At 61.6% G+C, this 23,817-nt stretch overlaps 1 protein-coding gene across 9 annotated transcripts in view; it reads left to right on the top strand.

The window, feature by feature from the left end:
* Positions 1 to 23,817, top strand: part of SPEG (striated muscle enriched protein kinase) — a 106,805-nt gene that overhangs the window by 42,359 nt on the left and 40,629 nt on the right. For all 9 annotated transcript variants that reach the window (XR_012664315.1, XM_048868643.2, XM_075117670.1 and 6 more), the window contains 10 exons: positions 2,329 to 2,558; positions 3,713 to 3,832; positions 4,444 to 4,548; positions 5,740 to 5,946; positions 13,661 to 13,784; positions 14,723 to 14,895; positions 15,461 to 15,573; positions 16,002 to 16,170; positions 20,127 to 20,217; positions 21,481 to 21,681. Coding sequence is in view for 8 of the 9 variants with exons in the window: in XM_048868643.2 (XP_048724600.2) it covers positions 2,329 to 2,558; positions 3,713 to 3,832; positions 4,444 to 4,548; positions 5,740 to 5,946; positions 13,661 to 13,784; positions 14,723 to 14,895; positions 15,461 to 15,573; positions 16,002 to 16,170; positions 20,127 to 20,217; positions 21,481 to 21,681 (1,533 nt within the window). In the remaining variant the exon portion in view is untranslated. The remainder of the gene's footprint in view (positions 1 to 2,328; positions 2,559 to 3,712; positions 3,833 to 4,443; positions 4,549 to 5,739; positions 5,947 to 13,660; positions 13,785 to 14,722; positions 14,896 to 15,460; positions 15,574 to 16,001; positions 16,171 to 20,126; positions 20,218 to 21,480; positions 21,682 to 23,817) is intronic.

The raw sequence follows: 23,817 nt of genomic DNA, 5'->3' as shown, positions 1-23,817 counted from the left end.
TTTGCGCAGACGCCACGGGAGTGTCTACACTTTCCAGTGACTTCTGCCGTGAAACTCGGCAGTTTCACCACAAACAGAAAACCAGCTCCATGAGAGGCGGACAGCTCTGGCCGGGGCTGCTTTTGCGGTGATGTGCAAGTGAAGACACGTCCTTCCTCTTTACAGAGCTTTTAGCCTCCTGAGGATCTCCCACAGTGCCTAGGTGACCCTCTGCCAGCAGCTCCGCTGCTCTGACGCCAGGTAAACAGGCATCCACCCCTCCCCTGTAAAGCCCCGGGAACTTTGAAACGCCCCTTCCTGTTGGCTTGGCAAGAGCTCATGTGTCCTCTGGCCGGGTGACAATGGCTCGATCCCCTGCCTGGAGCAATGCTGAGCTCCTGGCGCTGATCAGTGTTTGGGGAGAGGAGGCTGCGCAGAGACCAGGGTGCCCCGCGATCAGTCCCCCTTCCCACAAGACCCATCGTCACAATGGGAGAGCTGCGCTGTGGGGTAGCTGCCCTAGAGCGCTGCTCTCGTCGGCGATGGATGCGCTGCTGGTGTAAACGCCCTGACGCCTGAGGAATGAAGTGAGGACGCAAACGGCGCTGTTCTTTCCCTCTTTACCGTCCCCCCAGCATAAGTGAAGAAGACACCTGCATATCTCCAGTTTCTTTGTGGCGCTTGGTAGCCATTCAAAGTACAGCTTCACAGCTGTACCCTGAGCCAGGAGGGGGGCTGCCCACCGGGAAGGTGTCAGAGCAGAAGTTCTCGGGGGCACTGAAGAGTGGCTGGTGATGAGATCCTGCAACCCTTGTTGCTTTGGTCCATCTGTGAGTCTGTTGGTTTTCTCGGGCCCACTCTGCACCGTGCCGTGCTCATGGACCGGATCTGGCCTGGCTTCGGAGCCCTGTGCGGGACTGTTCTTAAACCCACTGCCACCCGCTCCCGCTACTGTGGCAGTGGGTCCCGTGGGATCCTGGTCCCCGGCAGGGCTTTGCTGCAGAGCTTGCACCAGCTGGTTCCCCTACGACACCCGGACGCTCTGCCCCCCTGGCTGAGGTTCATCTCGGCCTGCTAGTGGAGGCATAGCGCTGCCTAGTGGCGGAGCAGCATAGGGCAGGTAGCATCCCGTTGCCCTCCCCACACGGCAGGGCCGTGTCCAAGCAGCGCGGCCGGCAGCGTCGCCCGCGGCCAGGCGCTGCCCCGTGTGCAGGGCCCCCGGGAGCCGTCTCCAGCGCTGGGTGCCCCGGCCGCGTTTCCTGCCTGAGCCCCGGGGCCGCTGGCCCAGCTGCCGCTCGCTGTCACTCCGCAGAGGACTCTGGCTTCAAGGTCGCGCCAAGTCAGGGCAGCCCAGGAACGCTGGCTGCGTCGTGGCTCTTATCTGCTCCCGGCCACAGCCCAGGAGCCTCCCGCGCCCTGGCAGAGCTCCCACCGGGCTCCCTCTGGGGCTGGGAGTCCAAGGGGCTGTTGGTCCAGGGCTGGGCCCGGTCCCCGCTCCTGCCCCGGGGTCGACTCTGTCCCTCGCTGGGTGCCTGGGGTTCCCAGAGCTGGAGGAGCTGCTGGACCCGGAGTGGGCACCCCAGGAGCAGTGTGGACTGGGGGTCAGCACTCCTGGGTGCTTACCCAGCTCTGCTGCTGGGGGTGTGTGGCGGGTCCTGTCCCCTCCCCAGCCGTACCATGGAGGTGGGGACCCTAGCCCAGCCCCAGGGTGGGTCTATTCGCTCTGGCCCTGCCTCGTCCCTTGCACTGGTGCAGAGAGGACACCAGGCCTGGTGCCAGGCACTCTGCCGAGGAGGGAGTAGCGCATGGGGCAGGGCAGCCCTCGGGTTCGGAATGAGTCACGGGTGGGGCAGCTGGGCCGGCCGGAGCCCAGGGGTGGGGGCAGCACCAGGCCTGTCCCTCCAGGGCGGCGTGAGAAACCAGACCTCACGCAGCTGGCATGCCCCTTCCAGCGGGTGCCCCTTGGGGACGGAGCGGAGCTGCCCCCATCATGGCCCGGGAGAGTCTGTGCACAGCCTGGGAGCAGGCCCCGTGTCCCAACGGCTCCGAGCTCAGCGCCCCGGGGGGGTTGGGGGGGGTGCTCTGAGCCCTGGCTCCGTGGGGCAGATCGGTGGGTTTTGGTTGGCATGTGGGCATCAGCCCCCACACTGGTCCCCTTTGAGCTGCACACGCTGCCCCCAAGCTCTGAAGGCAGCTCCGGTGAGGCTGGGGTGGGGCACAGGGCAGCTCTGGGAGGAGGGGGGGCAGCAGAGTGGGAGGGGCTGTACTTGCCCCAAGGCCACTGGCTTCCAGGTGCTCCATGCAGGGCCTGGGCCAGCTGGTGCAGTGGGCGTGTCTTGACTGTTGCAGCTCCAAGCTGGAGAAGATGCCGTCCATCCCGGAGGAGCCAGAGCTGCCGGAGAACGAGGTGGAGCGCTTCACCATGCCCGACTTCCTCCACCCGCTGCACGACCTGGACGTGGTGGAGTCCAAGGAGGCCGTGCTGGAATGCCAGGTGGCCGGCCTGCCCTACCCCACCATCACCTGGTTCCACAACGGCACCAAGATCTGCAGCTCCGAGGACCGCAGGATGACCCAGTGTAGGGCTCCGGCCGCGCCGCGCTGGGCCCGCTCTTTGGGGGCGGGGGGGCGCTGCACACCGTGCCCGGGCTGAGCCATGGCCAAGGCCGGGCTCCCGAGGGGCTGAGCACCCACCCTAACCCACAGCAACCGCTTCTCCAGTCAGAGCCCTCGGTGCTTCCCCAGCCTGCTCCCCAGGGGGTGCCCCTCGGCCAGCTGCCCCAAAGGGACCCGCCAGCAGAACTGGGGTCAAAGTAAATGGAATCACAGCACCCCCTGCTGGGAGAGGCCGGGCCAGTCACCGGGAGCTCCCCACACCCAGCAACCCCTGCCCCACTCCCCACAGCGCCTCCTGCTGGAGAGGCTGGGACTGGCATAGCCGGGAGCACCCCACACCCAGCGACCCCCACACCCCCATCAGCTCCTGTGCTCTGTGCAGAGCTGCCCGGGGGCGAGGGGCAAGTGGGGCAATTTGCCCTGGGCCCCGCAGGGGTCCCCACGAGAAGGTCTGGGACAGGGAAGGGGCCGGCAGCGTAGCTGGGGGGCGCGGGGCAGCGGCCGCTCTCCTGCTGAGCACAAGTGACGCCTTGTCAATGTTGACTCACCCGGCGGCGCTCCGGGTCGTGGGCGGCGCCTCGGGGGCGGGTCCTTCGCCCGCTCCGGGTCGTGGGCGGTGCCTTGGGGGCGGGTCCTTCGCCCGCTCCGGGTCGTGGGCGGCGCCTCGGGGGCGGGTCCTTCGCCCGCTCCGGGTCGTGGGCGGCGCCTCGGGGGCGGGTCCTTCGCCCGCACCGGGTCGTGGGCGGCGCCTCGGGGGCGGGTCCTTCGCCCGCTCCGGGTCGTGGGCGGCGCCTCGGGGGCGGGTCCTTCGCCCGCTCCGGGTCGTGGGCGGCGCCTCGGGGGCGGGTCCTTCAGTGCCGCCGGGTGAGTACAAGCCGCCGGGTACCTTCTTTTATGTCCGCTCCACCTGGCTACGCCACTGGAAGGGGCCCCCAAAATTGCTTTGCCCCAGGCCCCCCGAATCCTCTGGGCGGCCCTGGCACTGTGCCCTGGTTCCCAGCATGCCCACCTGGTGCTCTGCTCTGATGGGCTGCTCGGGAGCATAGCCCAACAGCATCACTGTCCTCCTGTGGTTTTCATCCCCCTGCCCCCCGTGTGCCCCCCCGTCTCCCCGCAGACAAGGACACCCACCGCCTGCTGTTCCCGGCCGTCAGCCACGCCCACGCCGGCGTCTATAAAAGCGTCATTGCCAACCGAGTGGGGAAGGCCACGTGCTACGCTCACCTCTACGTGACAGGTGAGGGCCCCCGCCGGCCTGGGGGAGCTGCCCCACGGCCTGCTGCGGCCGGGGGAGAAGGCGGGAGCTCAGCCGCACAGGGCTGGACCCGCGCGCGGGTGGCCGCACTCGTCTGCCTGCGGAGTGCTGTGCCGAAGGCCGGCTGCCCCAGGAGCTCGCGGCCCCACCGCAGCCCTGACCAACCACCTGGCCCCAGGGCTCTGTCCCGTCCTTGCCTGCTCCCATGCGCCTCTGATGGACCACGGGGACGAGCGGCCGGCATGTGCCGACGTGTCCACGGTTTATGGGCGGCTCCGCGGGAGGCAGCCGGGTCTGTCTCTTCGGGGCACTGCCAAGCGTCTTGCCCCTACACGGAGTCCCTGGGGGAGTCACTGGAGCTGCTGCGGCCCGTGGCTGCCAGGCAAAGCAGCCACGCAGTGGGCAGGACGGGCGCGGGGAGCGGAGCACTGTGAGTGGGTGGGGAGGGGTGGCCGTCCCGTCCCGTGTGTCCCTCCGCATGGCATGACCCCTCTCTCAGCTGCTCCCCACCCGCCATGCTTGTGGGTCCGGGGCCTGCTGAGCCCACGCGGCATCCCGCGCCCACCCATGCCATGCCTGCCTCTTTCTTTCAGACATGGTCCCGACTCCCCCTGACGGGCCACCCACCGTGCTGGCCGCGACCGGCAGGGCCGTCACGCTGGCCTGGAACAAACCCAAGTGGCTCGACTCGGCCATAGGTGAGCTGGGCTGGGGTTGGGTGGATGGCTGGAGACCCCCCCGCCGCTGGCACCAAGACCCCACGGCAGCCCTGGCTTCCACCAGCACGTCTCATTGGGCTTGGGGCACGGCTGGGGGGCAGGAGCGTCATTGGGGGGCAACGTGGGGGGAGCGGAACTGGGGTGTCCGGGGGAGGGTGATGGGCACGCTGCCCGCTGAGTGGCTGCTCTGCCTGGCAGCCCCCAGGCCAGGCCGCAGCTCCAGGGACGCCCCGAAGATGCAGTGGCTGAGGGTCATTGACACCAGCGGCCCCTGGCAGCCCCTGCCAACATGTGCCAGCCGCGGCCAGTCCCTGCAGCTGTCGCCGGTCGTGACTCTTCCTGGCCACCGAAAGTCCACCCCTCCTCCACTCACAGTGCCCCCGGGGCCCAGCTGGGGGTGGGGTGGGGGTGTTGGGGATGTAGGGGCAGAATGGGGGAGGGGATCATCTCCAGGGGCTGTGTGTGGGGGAGGGAACAGATGCCAGGCGTGGGCTGGGCAGAGCCTGGGCTGGGGGGGGGGGGGGGGATGGGCCAGGCTGAGGCTGTAGGGGGCAGCAGGGCTGGAAGGGAAGTGGGGCTGAGCAGGGCTGGGGGCAGGGTGGCCAGGCGGGGCAGGGTTGGGCCGTGGGGGGGTTGATGTGGAAGAGATGGAGGAAGCTGAGGCAGGGCCAGGGCTGCAGTAGGAAGGGAGAGTGGGGCTGGGCCAGGCCGGGGGTGCAGTGGGAGCGGGATGGGGCTGGGTAGGGCCGCTTGGCACTGGGAAGAGGGGCAGTAGCAGGGGCTGGGCCAGCCCAGGGGTACAGTGGGAGGGGGAGAAGGGCAGGACAGGACCGTGGGGCACTGGGAAGGGGGGTGGTGATGGGGGATGGGCCAGGCCAGGGGGGCAGTGGGATGGGGAGAAGGGCAGGGCTGTGGGGCACTGGGAAGGGGGCAGTGGCAGGGGAGGGGGTGCAGTGGGAGTGGGAGAAGGGCTTGGCCAGCCTGGGGCGGGCTGCCCCCCCGTGCCTGGGAGGGCCAGTGGCCGGGTGGAGCTTAGAGCTCAGCCGCATGGGGAGCCCCCCAGCCCTGGTGGCCTGGCTGGGCTGGGCCCATAGCCGTGGGGCGGGGTGGAGATGGTGCTGGGTGGGAGCCCTGAGAACATAGCACGGCAATGGCCTCTCCTCTGCGCAGATCCCACCTCGGTGACCTACACAGTCCAGCAGCAGGTGCTGGGCACCAGCCAGTGGACCATCGTGGCCACCAGCCTGCGAGACACCTGCTGCACATTGCACAGCCTGGCCAAGGGGCTGCGATACCTCTTCCGAGTCCTCACGGCCACCGGCAGGAGCAGCAGCAAGCCCTCGCCTCCCAGCCAGCCAGTGCAGCTCATGGATCGGGGTAAGAGGGGCGGGGGGAACTCCGGGCCACCACCTGGGAGCTGCTGCCAGCCCGGCTGCCCTGGGCTTGGCCTGGCCTGGCCTTCAGCAGAGCCAACAGGAGGGATCAACCCGCAGAGGGCCCCGCTTAGCCCAGGAGCCCCTCCAGGTGCTGTTATCGCTCAGCACAATCACATGCGGAGACCCCACACCCAGCTATATTGCATGAATGCTCCCAGAGCCTGTCATGAAACACATAGGGAAAGGCACCAGCCCATTCCCCCAAATCCCCAGCCTTGCACCCCAGTGCTGCACCGTCCTGCCCCGGGCAGAAGCCCGACCAGTGTAAGTTCGTTACCCAGTCGGCCCCTCCCTCAGTGTGCAGAGGACACACAGTAGCCTTGGTAACCTGAGCTGAGATTTTGCAAGCACTGTTTTAGGTAAAGTATAAACCAGGTTTATTAACTACAGGAAAGTAGGTTGTAAGTGTTTAGAAATGGGAGGCATAAAAAGTCAGCGATAGTTACCAAAGAAAATAAAAGATAAGCGCCCAGTCTAAATCTTAAACCTCATTACACTAAGTAGTATTTGGATCAAGCAGTTTTCTCCCCCCACTGGATGTTTCAGCTCTTAATACAGAGGCTTCTCTCTTCAGCCTGGGACCAGTCTCCTCAGTCTTTGTCTTTCCAGCATTCTTGTTGCTTCCAGCGTAGGTGGGGGCGGAGAAAGGCAAAATCATAGAATCACAGAATATCAGGGTTGGAAGAGACCTCAGAAGTTCATCGAGTTCAATCCCCTGCTCAAAGCAGGACCAATCCCAACTAAATCATCCCAGCCAGGGCTTTGTCCAACCGGGCCTTTAAAAAGCTCAAAGGAAGGAGATTCCACCACCTCCCTAGGTAACCCATTCCAGTGTTTCACCACCCTCCTAGTGAAAAAGTATTTTCCTAAAATCCAACCTAAACCTCCCCCACTGCAACTTGAGACCATTACTCCTTGTTCTGTCATCTGCTACCACTGAGAACAGCCTAGCTCCATCCTCTTTGGAACCCCCTTTCAGGTAGTTGAAAGCAGCTATCAAATCCCCCCTCATTCTTCTCTTCTGCAGACTAAACAATCCCAGCTCCCTCAGCCTCTCCTCATAAATCATGTGCTCCAGCCCCCTAATCATTTTCGTTGCCCTCCGCTGGACTCTCTCCAGTTTGTCCACATCCTTTCTGTAGTGGGGGCCCCAAAACTGGACGCAGTACTCCAGATGAGGCCTCACCAGTGCCGAATAGAGGGGAATGATCGCTTCCCTTGATCTGCTGGCAATGCTCCTACTTATACAGCCCAAAATGCCGTTAGCCTTCTTGGCAACAAGGGCACACTGTTGACTCATAGCCAGCTTCTCATCCACTGTAACCCCCAGGTCCTTTTCTGCAGAACTGCTGCTTAGCTCCTCGGTCCCCAGCCTGTCGCGGTGCATGGGATTCTTCCATCCTAAGTGCAGGACTCGGCACTTGTCCTTGTGGAACCTCATCAGATTTCTTTTGGTCCATGTAACGATGCTGGTTCTGGCGGGACCCAACTGAGAGTGCCAGTTCAGGACCAATTGCTTAAAACAGGGCAGTCACAGCCCAAGGCTGGGGTTTTCCCACCTCTAAGGCAAACCAAACTAGCCAGACAGAGAAGACTTTGGTTTTACCCCACTGGCTAACCACAAGTCATACAAGCAATTCCCTTAGATACTCCAGTTTCCCAGTATCCCCACCAGGGCCACTCGTTATGCGGACAGATGGTTATGAAAACCAATACCCCAGTAAAAGAACAAAGCTTCTCTCGATCCCAAAGGACCAAGCCCCAGACCCAGGTCAATATACAAATCAGATCTTACCCACAAACCATGCTGTTGCCAATCCTTTAGAATCTAAAATCTAAAGGTTTATTGGCTAATGTAGTGCCAATCTTTAAAAAAGGGAAGAAAGAGGATCCTGGGAACTACAGGCCAGTCAGCCTCACTTCAGTCCCTGGAAAAATCATGGAGCAGGTCCTCAAAGAATCAATTCTGAAGCACTTACATGAGAGGAAAGTGATCAGGAACAGCCAGCATGGATTCACCAAGGGAAGGTCATGCCTGACTAATCTAATCGCCTTCTGTCACGGAGTCCCTGGGCGATGCTCTGGAACTGCTCCCCATGAAGCCAGTCAGGACTCTGGGGCAGTCGCCTTTCTGTGAGCAGCCTGTCTTCAGGACACACAGCTCACACAGCTTCCACCTTCCTGGGTCTGACCTCGGAGCATTCAGCATCCTCTGCCCCTCCGTGCGCTTCCCACAGCGAGTCCGCTCAGGCGGGGCTCCTGGGGAAGCCAGAGGGTCCGGCACCCCAACTCCGCAGTCAGACGTGACTCTCAGCCAGCCAGTAAAACAGAAGGTTTATTAGACAACAGGAACATGGTCTAACACAGAGCTTGCAGGTGCAGAGAACGGGACCCCTCAGCTGGGTCCATTTTGGGGGGTAGTGAGCCAGACAACCACGTCTGCACTTCACTCCATGTCCCAGCCAGCCCCAAACTGAAACTCCCTCCAGCCCCTCCTCCTCTGGGCTTTGTTCCTTTCCCGGGCCAGGTGGTCACCTGATTCCTTTGTTCTGCAACCCTTCAGCTCTCATCTTGCAGGGGGGGAAGGGCCCAGGCCATCAGTGGCCAGGAAACAGGGTGTTGGCCATTCTCTGTGTCCAGACTCCTGCACACACATGCCCTCTAGGGCTCTGCAATGATCATACACCCTTACTCCACCCCCTAGATACTTAAGAACTGCCTGGGGGAAACTGAGGCACCCCCACACTATTCAGAGGAAACATTAAGAACAGTCCCACTTCGTCACACCTTCTATGATGAGATTACTGGTTCTGTGGATGAAGGGAAAGCAGTGGATGTATTGTTTCTTGACTTTAGCAAAGCTTTTGACATGGTCTCCCACAGTATTCTTGTCAGCAAGTTAAAGAAGTACGGGCTGGATGAATGCACTATAAGGTGGGTAGAAAGTTGGCTAGATTGTCGGGCTCAACGGGTAGTGATCAATGGCTCCATGTCTAGTTGGCAGCCGGTGTCAAGTGGAGTGCCCCAGGGGTCGGTCCTGGGGCCGGTTTTGTTCAATATCTTCATAAATGATCTGGAGGATGGTGTGGATTGCACTCTCAGCAAGTTTGCAGATGACACTAAACTGGGAGGAGAGGTAGATACGCTGGAGGGCAGGGATAGGATACAGAGGGACCTAGACAAATTGGAGGATTGGGCCAAAAGAAATCTGATGAGGTTCAATAAGGATAAGTGCAGGGTCCTGCACTTAGGATGGAAGAATCCAATGCACAGCTACAGACTAGGGACCGAATGGCTAGGCAGCAGTTCTGCGGAAAAGGACCTAGGGGTGACAGTGGATGAGAAGCTGGATATGAGTCAACAGTGTGCCCTTGTTGCCTTGGCATTTTGGGATGTATAAGTAGGGGCATAGCGAGCAGATCGAGGGACGTGATCGTCCCCCTCTATTCGACATTGGTGAGGCCTCATCTGGAGTACTGTGTCCAGTTTTGGGCCCCACACTACAAGAAGGATGTGGATAAATTGGAAAGAGTCCAGCGAAGGGCAACAAAAATGATTAGGGGTCTGGAACACATGAGTTATGAGGAGAGGCTGAGGGAGCTGGGATTGTTTAGTCTGCAGAAGAGAAGAATGAGGGGGGATTTGATAGCTGCTTTCAACTACCTGAGAGGTGGTTCCAGAGAGGATGGTTCTAGACTATTCTCAGTAGTAGAAGAGGACAGGACAAGGAGTAATGGTCTCAAGTTGCAGTGGGGGAGGTTTAGGTTGGATATTAGGGAAAAACTTTTTCACTAGGAGGGTGGTGAAACACTGGAATGCGTTGCCTAGGGAGGTGGTAGAATCGCCTTCCTTAGAAGTTTTTAAGGTCAAGCTTGACAAAGCCCTGGCTGGGATGATTTAATTGGGGATTGGTCCTGCTTTTGAGCAGGGGGTTGGACTAGATGACCTCCTGAGGTGCCTTCCAACCCTGATATTCTATGATTCTATTCATAAAAGGAAAAAGATACAGACGAGAGCTAGAATTGGTTCAATGGAATCAATGACATACAGTAATTGACAAAGTTCTTGGTTCAGGCTTGTAGCAGGGATGGACTGAATGGCAGGTTCAAATCAAGTCTCTGGAGAACATCCCCAGCTGGGATGGGTCCTTCAGACCTTGGTTCAGAGCTTCTGTTTGTAGCAAAGTTCCTCCAGAGGTAAGAAGCAGAATTGAAGACAAGATGGAGGAGCTGCAGCAGCTTTGTATAGTCTCTTGCCATGTGGTCTCTTTCTTTGTTCCAAAGACAAGCTGCCCATCCCATGGCCTGGAAACACCTCAGAGTCCTGTCCCTAGGCAGGTCCCTGCACACCTGGCTGAGTCCCCAGGCGTGTCTGCCTTCTCTCAATGGGTCAGTTGTGTCGCTGATGGTCCTTAATGGGCCACCCAGCAGGCTGGGCAGAGCTGACCCCAGCTTGTCTGGGGTGTCCCCCAGAAGCAGAGCACAAGTTTGAAGTACAGACAGTACAGAGCCAATATTCATAACTTCAACTACAAAAGTGATACTCGCACATAGACGGCATAATCCTAACCAGCAAACCATAACCTCGTCTGAGACACCTCATTTGAACCCCTTTATATAAGATTTGGTGCCACTACAGGACCTTGGTTGCAACAATGATCTATACGGTCCCAGATTATGTCAGTAACGTCACAGCCCAATCCTCCAATTTGTGTAGGTCACTCTATATCCTATCCCTACCCTCCAGTCTATCTACCTCTCCCCCCAGCTTAGTGTCATCTGCAAACTTGCTGAGGGTGCAATCCACACCATCCTCCAGATCATTAATGAAGATGTTGATCAAAACTGGCCCCAGGACTGACCCTGCTTGATACTGGCTGCCAACTAGATATCGAGCCGTTGATCACTACCCGTTGAACCCGACAATCTAGCCAGCTTCCTATCCACCTTATAGTCCATTCATTCAATCCATACTTTTTTAATTTGCTGGCAAGAATACTGTGGGAGACCGTATCAGAAACTTTCTAAAGTCAAGGAACAACACGTCCACTGCTTTCCCCTCATCCACAGAGCCAGTTATCGCGTCATAGAAGGCAATTAGATTAGTCAGGCATGACTTGCCCTTGATGAATCCATGCTGCCTTTTCCTGTTCATTTCCCTCTCCTCTAAGTGTTTCAGAATTGATTCCTTGAGGACCTGCTCCATAATTTTTCCAGGGACTGAGGTGAGGCTGACTGGCCTGTAGTTCCCAGGATCCTCCTTCTTCCCTTTTTTAAAGATGGGCACTACATTAGCCTTTTTCCAGTCGTCCGGGACTTCCCCAATCGCCATGAGTTTTCAAAGATAATGGCCAATGGCTCTTCAATCACATCAGCCATGTCCCTCAGCACCCTCGGATGCAGAGCATCCGGCCCCATGGACTTGTGCACGTCCAGCTTTTCTAAATAGTCCTGGACCTGTTCTTTCTCCGCAGAGGGCTGCTCACCTCCTCTCCATGCTGTGCTGCCCAGTGCAGCAGTCTGGGAGCTGACCTTGTCTGTGAAGACTGAGGCAAAAAAAGCATTGAGTATCTCAGCTTTTTCCACATCCTCTGTCACTAGGTTGCCTCCCCCATCCAGCAAGGGGCCCACACTGTCCCTGACCTTCTTCTTGTTGCTAACATACCTGTAGAAACCCTTCTTGTTACTCTTAACATCCCTTGCTAGCTGCAACTTCAATTGTGCTTTGGCCTTCCTGATTTCACTCCTGCAATCTTGAGCAATATTTGTATACAGTTCCCTAGTCATCTGTCCAAGTTTCCACTTCTTGCAAGCTTCCTTTTTGAGTTTAAACCCACCGAAGATTTCACTGTTAAGCCAAGCTGGTCGCCTGCCATATTAGCTATTCTTTCTGCAAAGCGGGATGGTTTGTTCCTGCGCCCTCAATAAGGCTTCTTTAAAATACAGCCAGCTCTCCTGGACTCCTTTCCCCCTCATATTAGCCTCCCAGGGGATCCTGCCCATCATTTCCCTGAGGGAGTCACAGTCTGCTTTTCTGAAGTCCAGGGTCCGTATTCTGCTGCTCTCCTTCCTTCCTTGTGTCAGGATCCTGACCTCGACCATCTCATGGTCACTGCTGCCCAGGTTGCCGCCCACTTCTACGTCCCCTACCAAGTCTTCCCTGTTTGTGACCAGCGGGTCAAGTTGGTTCCTCCGGCACTTACCCCAGGAAGTTGTCCCCAACGCTCTCCAAAAACTTCCTGGATTGCCACTGCCCCTTATTTTACACCCTCAGGGCCTGGAGGTCACAGCCCAGGCGTGTCCCGATGAGCTTTGCCGAGTCGCAGGGTTGAGCATGCTTGCGCAACTGTCATGGAGTGTGAATCCCTGATTCCAGCTCCCCTGCGGAGACTCTCAAACTTACCGTCTATTCCAGCAAAATCCCAGAGCTTCCCACACACGAACGCTAGGCACGGGGGTCTAGGGGTCCTGTTTCCGACCGGAACACCTGGTCCTGGCAGCTCCGGTCAGCGGTGCTGACTGGGCCGTTAAAAGCCCGCTCCCAACCAGGCAGGCAGGCTCCCAACCTGGCTCCGTGCAACTACTGGGAAGCTGCCAGCATCTCCCTCTGGCTCCTAGGCGGAGGGATGGCCAAGGGGCTCCGTGCATTGCCCCAGTGCCAGCTCAGCTGCTCCCATTGGTCAGGAACCACAGCCAATGGGAGCTGAGGGGGCGGTCCTGCAGGCGCCCTCCCATGCCCCAACCCCCTGCCCCAGCCTGGAGCCCCATCCTACACCCCAAACCCAAGCCCCATCCCAGAGCCCGCCCCCCAGCCGGAGTCCTCACCCCCTTCCCAACCCCCTGCCTCAGCCCAGAGCCCTCTCCTGCACCCCAAACCTCTCATCTCCGGCCCCACCCCAAAGCCCCCAGCCAGAGCCCTCACCACCCCACCCTCCAACCCCCTGCCCCATCCCGGATTCCCCCCCCTGCACCCTGAACCCCTCATTTCTGGCCCCACCCCCGCAGCCCCAGCCCAGAGCCTGTGGCCCCTCCCACACCCCAATCCCCTGCCCCATCCTGGAGCCCTCTCCTGCACCCCAAACCCCTCCTTTTCAGCCCTGTACCTGCAGCCGGAGCCTTCACCGCCCCCCAAGCCCCTGCCCCAGTCCAGTGAAAATGAGTGAGTGAGGGTGGGGGAGAGCGAGTGACGGAGGGAGGGGGATGGCGTGAGTGGGGGGCGGTGGCCTCGGGAAAGGGGCGGGGCAGGGAGCGGGGCAAGGGTGTTCGGTTTTCTGCAAATAGAAAGTTGGCAACCCTAGGTACACGTATTTGGACAGGACGATGGGTTACAGGAGCTCATGGCCTTTCCTATGGTATCTGACATGGCCAGCTGTGCAAAACTGATCACCATTACACGACAGTGGTGAATATGGAGGTTCCGGGGTGCTGCTTCGAGGTACAGGGGCCACAGGGGGGCACCTGGCACAATGGCCGGTCCCATCTCCAGCGGGCAGGGCTGCCGGGGAACCAGGCGGAGGGACATGTCCCCAGGGGTGAGGAACCCCCCTAGCTAGGGCTGTGGTGGGGAGCAGGCCCCTGCCGGGTCGGTTTCTTTCTGGGCAGAGGGGCAGAGAAGGGGGCTCAGGTTGCCGGGGTCACTGGGGGCTGTGTTGGCAGGACCATACCTGGAGGAGGCCCCCATCATCCTGGACAAGCCAGACGTGGTGTACGCAGTGGAGGACCAGCCAGCCTCCGTCACCGTTACCCTGAACCACGTGGAGGCCACGGTCACCTGGAAGAGGTGGGATGCAGCTTCGCCAGCCCCAGGGTTTGGGAGCCAGGACGTCCATGGGGGGGACTGGGACCTCTGTCAGCCAGCACCCTGCGGGGCTCCCTGTGGCCCTGCCCTGCGGGGGAGCCTCTTGGAGCATCTCCAATTCCCCCGGCACCCCCTGAACCATTGCTGAGTTGTATACACAGCTGGGGGGAGCTCCCGGCGACTCCAGCCGGCCTCTCCCAGCAGGGGGCGCTGTGGGGGGCGGGGTGCTGGCTGTGGGGGGAGCTCCTGGCGACTCCAGCCGGCCTCTCCCAGCAGGGGGCGCTGTGGGGGGCGGGGTGCTGGCTGTGGGGGGAGCTCCTGGCGACTCCAGCCGGCCTCTCCCAGCAGGGGGCGCCGTGGGGGGCGGGGCGCTGGCTGTGGGGGGGAGCTCCCGGCGACTCCAGCCGGCCTCTCCCAGCAGGGGGCGCTGTGGGGGGCGGGGTGCTGGCTGTGGGGGGAGCTCCTGGCGACTCCAGCCGGCCTCTCCCAGCAGGGGGCGCCGTGGGGGGCAGGGCGCTGGCTGTGGGGGGGAGCTCCCGGCGACTCCAGCCGGCCTCTCCCAGCAGGGGGCGCTGTGGGGGGCGGGGCGCTGGCTGTGGGGGGAGCTCCTGGCGACTCCAGCCGGCCTCTCCCAGCAGGGGGCGCTGTGGGGGGCGGGGTGCTGGCTGTGGGGGGAGCTCCTGGCGACTCCAGCCGGCCTCTCCCAGCAGGGGGCGCTGTGGGGGGCAGGGCAGTGGCTTTGAGGGGAGCTGGCGACTCCAGCCGGCCTCTCCCAGCAGGGGGCGCCGTGGGGGGCGGGGCGCGGGCTGTGGGGGGGAGCTCCTGGCGACTCCAGCCGGCCTCTCCCAGCAGGGGGCGCCGTGGGGGGCGGGGCGCGGGCTGTGCGGCACGCCCATGACGGGGTGTCCTTCCCCCGGCAGGGGCGGGTTGGTGCTGGAGGAGCGGGCTGGCGAGTGGGAGATGAGCATGGCTGACGACGACCAGCACTGCCTGCGGCTCTGCCAGGTGCACCGCGGGGACGCTGGGGAGCTCACCTGCGAGGTGAGCAACAGGCACGGCGCGGACAGCTGCCCCATCAGCCTGCAGCTGGCAGGTAGGTGAGGGGTCCTTCTCCCGGCCGGGGGCGGAGCCTGGGCAGGGGCCAGTGACACACCCCAGCCGGGGGCGGAGCCTGGGCACCTGCAGGCCACACCCCTCCCGGCCAGGGGCGGAGCCTGGGCAGGGGCTAGTGACACACCCCAGCTGGGGGGCGGAGCCTGGGGAGGGGCCAGCCCCCAGATAGGGGCGGAGCCTGGGCTTGAGCCACTGACACACCCCAGCTGCAGGCCACACCCCTCCCAGCCGGGGGCGGAGCCTGGGCAGGGGCTAGTGACACACCCCAGCTGGGGGGCGGAGCCTGGGTACCTGCAGGCCACACCCCTCCCAGCCGGGGCGGAGCCTGGGCAGGGGCTAGTGACACACCCCAGCTGGGGGCAGAGCCTGGGGAGGGGCCAGCCCCCAGATAGGGGCGGAGCCTGGGCTTGAGCCACTGACACACCCCAGCTGCAGGCCACACCCCTCCCAGCCGGGGGCGGAGCCTGCGCATCTGTAGGGCGGGGCGAGGAGGCAGCCACCTGCTCCTGCCTGCGCTCAGGGGTGGAACGTCTCTCGGTCCCCAGAGCCGCCGCGCTTCGAGTCCATCATGGAGGACCTGGAGGTCGGGGAGGGCGAGACGCCGCGCTTCGCCGTGGTGGTGGAGGGCAAGCCGCTGCCCGACATCATGTGGTACAAGGTGAGCCCTGGGCCTCCCGGGGGCAGAGGGAGGCAGGGACGCCCGTCAATGGAGGGACCTACCAGTGCCCCGACTCCGGCCCGCAGCCCCTGCTCTCCCAGCCCTGGGCTCCCCAGCTCTGCTGCTGCCCCGCAATCCCGATTTGCAGCCCCTGCTACCCCCCCCAGCTCGGCTGGTGCCCCTCGGTCCCATCTCGCAGCCCCCTGCTCTCCCAGCCCTGCCCCGGCCACCCAGGGTTCTCCAGGCGGAAGGTGAGTCCCGGCTGTTGGGGCTGGTCCCGGGTGCCCCGGGAGGGGGGTGGATCCCGGCTGCCACGCCGCGGGGTGGCGTCCCTGGCCTTGGGCCAATGGCTGCGCGGGCCCCTGGCCCTGCGGCCCCGGCAGCGGGTGGCTGTGCTGGGGGGTGGCTGACGCCTGCACCCCCCCCAGGACGAGGCGCTGCTGGCCGAGAGCAGCCGGCTGACCTTCGTCTACGACGCCAGCGAGTGCTCCCTGGTGCTGCTGGGCGCCACGGCCCGCGACAGCGGTGTCTACACCTGTGCCGCCCGGAACCTGGCCGGGGAGCTGTCCTGCAAGGCCGAGCTGGTGGTGTGCGCAGGTAGGGCGCTGCCAGGCCCCCCCGCCCCTCGGCCCTGGGGCACCGTGCCAGGCCTGGGGAGAGGGGAGTGTCACGGAGTCCCTGGGCGATGCTCTGGAACTGCTCCCCATGAAGTCAGTCAGGACTCTGGGGTAGTCGCCTTTCTGTGAGCAGACTGTCTTCAGGACACACAGCTCACACAGCTTCCACCTTCCTGGGTCTGACCTCGGAGCATTCAGCATCCTCTGCCTCTCCGTGCGCTTCCCACAGCGAGTCCGCTCAGGCGGGGCTCCTGGGGAAGCCAGAGGGTCCTGCACCCCAACTTCGCAGTCGGACGTGACTCTCAGCCAGCCAGTAAAACAGAAGGTTTATTAGACGACAGGAACATGGTCTAAAACAGAGCTTGCAGGTGCAGAGAACGGGACCCCTCAGCTGGGTCCATTCTGGGGGGCAGTGAGCCAGACAACCACATCTGCACTTCACTCCATGTCCCAGCCAGCCCCAAACTGAAACTCCCTCCAGCCCCTCCTCCTCTGGGCTTTGTTCCTTTCCCGGGCCAGGTGGTCACCTGATTCCTTTGTTCTCCAACCCTTCAGCTCTCACCTTGCAGGGGGGGAAGGGCCCAGGCCATCAGTTGCCAGGAAACAGGGTGTCGGCCATTCTCTGTGTCCAGACTCCTGCACACACATGCCCTCTAGGGCTCTGCAATGATCATACACCCTTACTCCACCCCCTAGATACTTAAGAACTGCCTGGGGGAAACTGAGGCACCCCCACACTATTCAGAGGAAACATTAAGAACAGTCCCACTTCGTCACATCTCTCCCCCCTTCGAGATCGAACTGAGCGGGGTCACTTTAGCCGGTGACCTGGGGAAGTTCGAAGCCACCAACATTCCCATGGATGCCCCAGCATCTCTCCCATTCCTTGGTAGGAGTTACACCAGGCCCTTCCATTTTCACACCCTCCCCTAGGCCAGGGGTGGTCGACAGCACCCGCAGGCCGCATGTGGGAAGGCCCACGCAGCCCATGCCCTTTGGCCACCCCAAGAATGTCTCCCCATTGACCATCACCTTCTGCTCCCACTGGAGGTCCGAGGGGCCTGGCCCCAGGAAACTCCACACAGACATATAGGTTGGGGTCAGGAGTGGGAGCCTGTCCACATCCCCAACCATCTGGCTGACGGAGTCTATGGCCTTGGGACCCAGCAAGGGAGCTAGACACCGGGGCTTTTCCGCAGGGTCCCCTTGGTTCAAATTGCCAGCCTGCTCAAAGGCAGTGAGGTGGGCATCCACCCCCCCCCTTAACGAGGGGCAGCAATTTAGTCTCGAGGTTCCCTGCGGAACTGGCCCCCCGGGGTCTATCCCCACTCACCCCTGAGGGGTCCCCTAGGCCTCTCCGCTCCCCCACCGCCAGTTCATGCTGCTGCTGCTTCTGCAGCTCTTTCTCGGGCTCTCGCTGTCTCTCACAGTCCTCTTGCTCTCTCAGACTCAGCTCCAATCCCGTCCGTCTCGATCCCCCGATGGGGAACCCGATCGTGAAGACCCTCGTCTGGTCGGGGACAGGAGTCTTGGCGATGCCTGGCTCCCGCTTCAGCTGCTCCCAGATCCTGCTATAGCCCCAGTTGGGGTCAGGAATCTGTTCCTTAGAGCGGTCATCCTCCTCCAGCTGCACGATTAACTCTGCTTTGGTGCACTTTCCAACGCTCAACCCTCTCTTTTTGCACAGGGTTACAATGTCCTTCTTAAGGAGACGGTGACAGGCCATCACTCCGCTCCTCCCAAGTTGTTGTGGACTCACAGGCCCGTGTGTTCTCAGCTCCCCACGGTTTCCAGGGAGAACCCCTAGTGTGCCAGCCCTTCTCGAGGTCACCACCTCTTTGCCAGGGTCGAGCTGCAGACTCCTCCGCCCCTTGGACTGCTTGCTGCAATCCCCAGGGGAACCCTGCTACTGCACAGTCCTTCTCGCTGGTCACACACTCCCAGGGGTTAACCGCCCCCCGAAACCGCTCCTCTCTGAGCCTTCAGCAGGCCTAGTCCTCGGCAATCCCCCTTCGTGTTACTGCTCCCCAGTCACTTACTGCAGGAAGCGCCATCCACGGGGTGCAGTACATCCCACCGCTGCCACCAGTTGTCACGGAGTCCCTGGGCGATGCTCTGGAACTGCTCCCCATGAAGTCAGTCAGGACTCTGGGGTAGTCGCCTTTCTGTGAGCAGCCTGTCTTCAGGACACACAGCTCACACAGCTTCCACCTTCCTGGGTCTGACCTCAGAGCATTCAGCATCCTCTGCCCCTCCGTGCGCTTCCCCCCAGCGAGTCCGCTCAGGCGGGGCTCCTGGGGAAGCCAGAGGGTCCTGCACCCCAACTTCGCAGTCGGACGTGACTCTCAGCCAGCCAGTAAAACAGAAGGTTTATTAGACGACAGGAACATGGTCTAAAACAGAGCTTGCAGGTGCAGAGAACGGGACCCCTCAGCTGGGTCCATTCTGGGGGGCAGTGAGCCAGACAACCACGTCTGCACTTCACTCCATGTCCCAGCCAGCCCCAAACTGAAACTCCCTCCAGCCCCTCCTCCTCTGGGCTTTGTTCCTTTCCCGGGCCAGGTGGTCACCTGATTCCTTTGTTCTCCAACCCTTCAGCTCTCACCTTGCAGGGGGGGAAGGGCCCAGGCCATCAGTTGCCAGGAAACAGGGTGTCGGCCATTCTCTGTGTCCAGACTCCTGCACACACATGCCCTCTAGGGCTCTGCAATGATCATACACCCTTACTCCACCCCCTAGATACTTAAGAACTGCCTGGGGGAAACTGAGGCACCCCCACACTATTCAGAGGAAACATTAAGAACAGTCCCACTTCGTCACAGGGAGCAGCCCGGAGGCCTTGGCGAGGGGCTCGTTGCAATGCCAGCCAGCCTGAGCCGGGGGCTGCATCCCTCTGTCCCCATGCCCATCACCTCGGCGTCTAGGGACCATTGTGGAACATTCGGTTGTCTCCAGTGGGGGGAGGGTAGCGGCGAGGGCTTTTCCATGGCCGTTCCTCTCCCCCACCCCGCCCCGGCAGCCTGCCCCCCTCGGTGCTGTGGCCGTTCCCACCCTCACCGGCACCTGCCTTCCCTCGGTGCCATGGCTGTTCCCACAGTCACGGACTCCCAAGTCGTGCCCACTCTTGGCCCCGTGCGGTCCCTGTGGGGAACCCCCTTCAGTGTGACAGCCCTTCTCGGGGGGCCACTCTCTCAGGGGTCCAGCCCCTCCACCTGTCTGAGCCTTCGCACGCCTGTCTCTGCCGTGGGCCCCTCAGGGGGTCCCCTCGCTCTGGACCCCCAGGGCCTCCACCCCCAGAGGGAGCAATGTACCCCCCGCCCTGATCTCTAGACTGGAGCAACTTTCAGCCAGTGTAACACAGGAAGATTTATTGAGCGTTGAACCCAGCACAGGAAACTCTCCGGCCTCAGGCCTGGCCTCTCCCAGCCCAGCACATTTAGGTCTGTCCTGCCTCCAGGGGGGCTCTGCCCACCCCCTCCCTCCAGCCCCGAGCCCCCCTGCTTCCCAGCTGGGCCTCTGAGATCCCTGCCCCCCCCCCATTGTCTTCTCTCCAGGTAAACAGGATCGTAAACAGGGTCGCCTGGGCCCCCTCTCCCCGTTTCTGTCCTTTGGCCCCTCTGGCTGGACCCGGCTGGTCCGGTCACCGGGGTCCCCTCTTTCCACAGCCCATTGTCCTCCCGCTGGCCAGACCCGGCTGGACCTCCCGGTCCCCAGTCGCTGGGGTCTCCGTTCTCCAGGCCATTGGCCGGGGTCCCAAGTTCCCTCGCCAGTCCTGTGTCCCGACAAACTCCCTCTCCCATCCCCCCGTTAAACCCGTAACACCCAGGGAAACTGAGGCCCACCCCCTCTGCATGCAAACCATAGGAACTGCCCCCCCGCCGCAGGTGCCATGGCCGTCCCCCTCCCTCCTCATGCCGTGGCTGTCCTTCGTTCCAGCCCAGCCGGAGGCAGCGGCCGCGGTGGCGGAGGAGGGGCACGCGGCCCGGCGGCTGACGGACGACTACGAGGTGCACGAGGAGATCGGGAGGTGAGGCGGGAGGGAGGCGGGTGCCTCTGACGAGGGGCCGTCCCCGGGCGGTCGCACAGCAGGGCATTGACCTCCGTTGGCCTGGCACCCGGGCTCAGCTCTGAGTCCCTGCTCCCAGGCACTAGGGCTGGATCTCCCGCCAGGACAGGACGGGGCAGGGCCAGTAACACACGGGAACCGTGGGGCCAGCCAGACATTCAGAGCCATGGGGCTGGGCTGGCTGGTACCATGCGGAGAGTTCTCTGAGAACATCTCCTGCGTTCCCCCCAGCCCTGCCCTAGCCAGGCTCCCCCAGGGTGTCCCAGCTCCGTGTGCGGCAGCCGCCAAGCAAGCGAACAGCCTGTTCGGGCTGGGAGGGAAGGGAGAGAAAAGACACAAAATACCGTGATGCTGCTGTTAAATCCACAGTCCGCCCGCCCCGAGATGCTGCAGGCAGATCTGGTCGCCTCGTCTCCAAAAGATACGTTAGAATTGGAAACGGTGCAGAGAAGGGCAACAAAGATAATTACGAGTCTGGAACGGCTCCCATCTGAGGAGAGATTAAAGAGACTGGGGCTGTTCAGCTTGGAGCGGAGACGAGGAAGGGGGTGGGGATAGGACAGAGGTCTATACAGTGATGCCAGGTGTGGAGAGAGTCAATAAGGACGTGTTATTTACTCTTCCCAATACAAGAGCTAGGGGTCACCCAATGAAATTAAGAGGCAGCAGGTTTAAAACAAACAAAAGGAAGTTCTTCTTCACACAATCCACAGTCAACCTGTGGAACTCCCTGCCAGAGGATGTTGTGAGGGCCAAGACGATAGCAGATTTCTAAAAAGCATTAGCTAAATTCACGAAGGCTTGGTCCATCAATGGCTCTTAGCCAAGGTGGTCACAGGCCCATGCTGTGGGAGTCCCTAAAGCTCTCAGTGCCAGAATCCAGGAATGGGCGACAGGCTGGATCACACGATAATCGCCCTGTCCTGTTCATTCCCCTGGGGCACCTGGCCCCAGCTGTGGTCAGAGGCAGGACACGGGGCCTGACGGACCGTTGGGCTGACCCAGGGTAGCCGCTCTTAGCTTCTTTACCCGCTGCTGTCAGCGAAGGCCGGAGCTCTCCCTGCCAATGCTCAGCCGCCCTCCCAGCCCTGCCCGAGCCAGGCTCCCCCAGGGTGTCCCAGCCTCCTCCCCCCTTGATGTGTCCCCCAGGGTCCTGTCCTCCTGCCAGCCCCCCGCTGAGCCTGGCCCACCCTCCTGCTGGCTGCAGCTCTCCCTGTGTTGCAGGGGGGCCTTCTCCTATGTGCGGAGGGTGACGGAGAAGGGCAGCGGGCTGGACTACGCAGCCAAGTTCATCCCCTGCCGGGCCAAGGCCAAGCAGTCGGCGCGCAGGGAGCTGCAGATCCTGTCCCAGCTGGACCACGAGCGCCTCGTCTACTTCCATGACTCCTTCGAGAAGAAGAACGCTGTGGTCATTGTCATGGAGCTGTATCTGCCAGGGACAGCCCCATGGCCTGCCCTGGGTCCCCGCCAGGCACCACAGGGCACTGTTCTGTGGAAGCTCACAGCACTGCAGACCCACATGGTGGAGTCTGAGAGGGCATTGATGGGGCACAGCCGTGGGGGGGCGTGGTTCATGTTACTGGGGTCCAGGCAGGGAGCAGCTGGGGCGGGGAGCTCACAGGGCGGGTCCCTGTCATGGACTAGACAAGCTTGGCCCCGTGCGGTCCCTGGGGGGAACCCCCTTCAGTGCGACAGCCATTCTCCCGGGGGTCCTCTCTCTTGGGGGTCCAGCCCCTCCACCTCCTGGAGCCGCACCTCTCTGAGCCTTAGCATGCCGTGGACCCCCTCAGAGATTCCCCTCGTTCTGGGCCCACGGGGCCTCCACTCCAAGAGGGAATAATGCCCCCCCCCCAACCCTGATCTCTAGACTGGAGTGACTGGAGTGACTCTCAGCCAGCGTAAAACAGGAGGTTTATTGAGTGTCTGAACCCAGCACAGGAAACCCCCTCCTTCCAGCCCAGAGTGCCGCCCCCCCGCCCCCCCGCTTCCCAGCTGGGCAACTGAGATCCCCGGCCCCAAGCGCTCCCGCATCCATTGTCTTCCCTCCAGGTAAACAGGGTCGCCTGGGCCCCCTCTCCCCGCTTCTGTCCTCTGGCCCCTCTGCCTGGACCCAGCTGGTCCGGTCACCGGGGTCCTCTCTCCGCAGTCCATTGTCCTCCCGCTGGCCCTGCCCGGTCCAGACCGCATTGTCCAGCTTCCCCTTTCTGCAAAGCTCGGTGAGGGGAGCTACCAGGGAGCTAAAGTGGGGCACAAACCTCTGGTAGTGCCCTGCCACCCCAATGAAAGCCTGGACCTGCTTCTTAGTCTGGGGAGCGGCCAGTCCTCGATTGCCTCCACTTTGGCCGGCTCTGGCTTCAGATGGCCACCTCCCATCTTGTGGCCCAGGTACGACACCTCTGCCATCCCCACCTTGCACTTCTTGGCTCTTATGGTCAGGCCGGCGTCTTGGAGAAGACCCAGCCCCCTCTTCACCTGGGACACATGGTCCTCCCAGGTCTGGCTAAAGACACAGATCTCATCAATGACGCCAGAGCAAAGCCCTCCACCCCCCTGAGCAACTGACCCACCAGGCCCTGGAAGGTGGCTGGTGCCCCTTGAGGCCGAAAGGCAGGACCAGGAACTACTGGGGGGGTGAAGGCAGACTTCCCCCTGCCTCCAGGTCCAAAGGCATCTTCCAGTAGCCTTTGGTAAGATGCATGGTAGTGAGGAACCGGGCGCCCCCCAACTTGTCTAGGATCTCATCAGTCCTAGGCATGGGGTAGGCATCGGACACGGTGATGGCATTGAGCTTCCGATGGTCCACACAGAACCGGACCGACCCGTCCTTTTTGGGGACCAGCACCCTGGGCGAGGCCCAGGGGCTGGTGGGTGGCTAGACCACCCCTAAAGCCAGCATGTCCCCGACCTCTTTCTCCAGGTCCTGGGCTGTTTTTCCAGTGACCCTGAATGGGGAGCACCTGGTGAGAGGGTTGGCTCCCGTCTCCACCCGGTGAACAGCCAGGTTAGTGAGCCCAGGCCGGCAGGAGAACAGCTGCCGGTATGAAGGCAGGTTTCAGAGGAACAGCCGTGTTAGTCTGTATTCGCAAAAAGAAAAGGAGTACTTGTGGCACCTTAGAGACTAACCAATTTATTTGAGCATGAGCTTTCGTGAGCCACAGCTCACTTCATCAGATGTTTACCGTGGAAACTGCAGCAGACTTTATATACACACAGAAATCATGAAACAATACCTCCTCCCACCCCACTGTCCTGCTGGTAATAGCTTATCTAAAGTGATCAACAGGTGGGCCATTTCCAGCACAAATCCAGGTTTTCTCACCCTCCACCCCCCCACACAAATTCACTCTCCTGCTGGTGCTAGCCCATCCAAAGTGACAACTCTTTACATAATCAAGTCGGGCTATTTCCTGCATAGATCAAGGTTTTCTCACATCCCCCCCACCCCCATACACACACAAACTCACTCTCCTGCTGGTAATAGCTCATCCAAACTGACCACTCTCCAAGTTTAAATCCAAGTTAAACCAGAACATCTGGGGGGGGGGGTAGGAAAAAACAAGA

The sequence above is a fragment of the Caretta caretta genome, chromosome 11 (genome assembly GCF_965140235.1).
Source record: "Caretta caretta isolate rCarCar2 chromosome 11, rCarCar1.hap1, whole genome shotgun sequence".
NCBI lineage: Eukaryota > Metazoa > Chordata > Testudines > Cheloniidae > Caretta > Caretta caretta.
The sequence above is the reverse complement of the archived record's forward strand: the minus strand, read 5'-3'. Positions and strand labels throughout refer to the sequence as shown.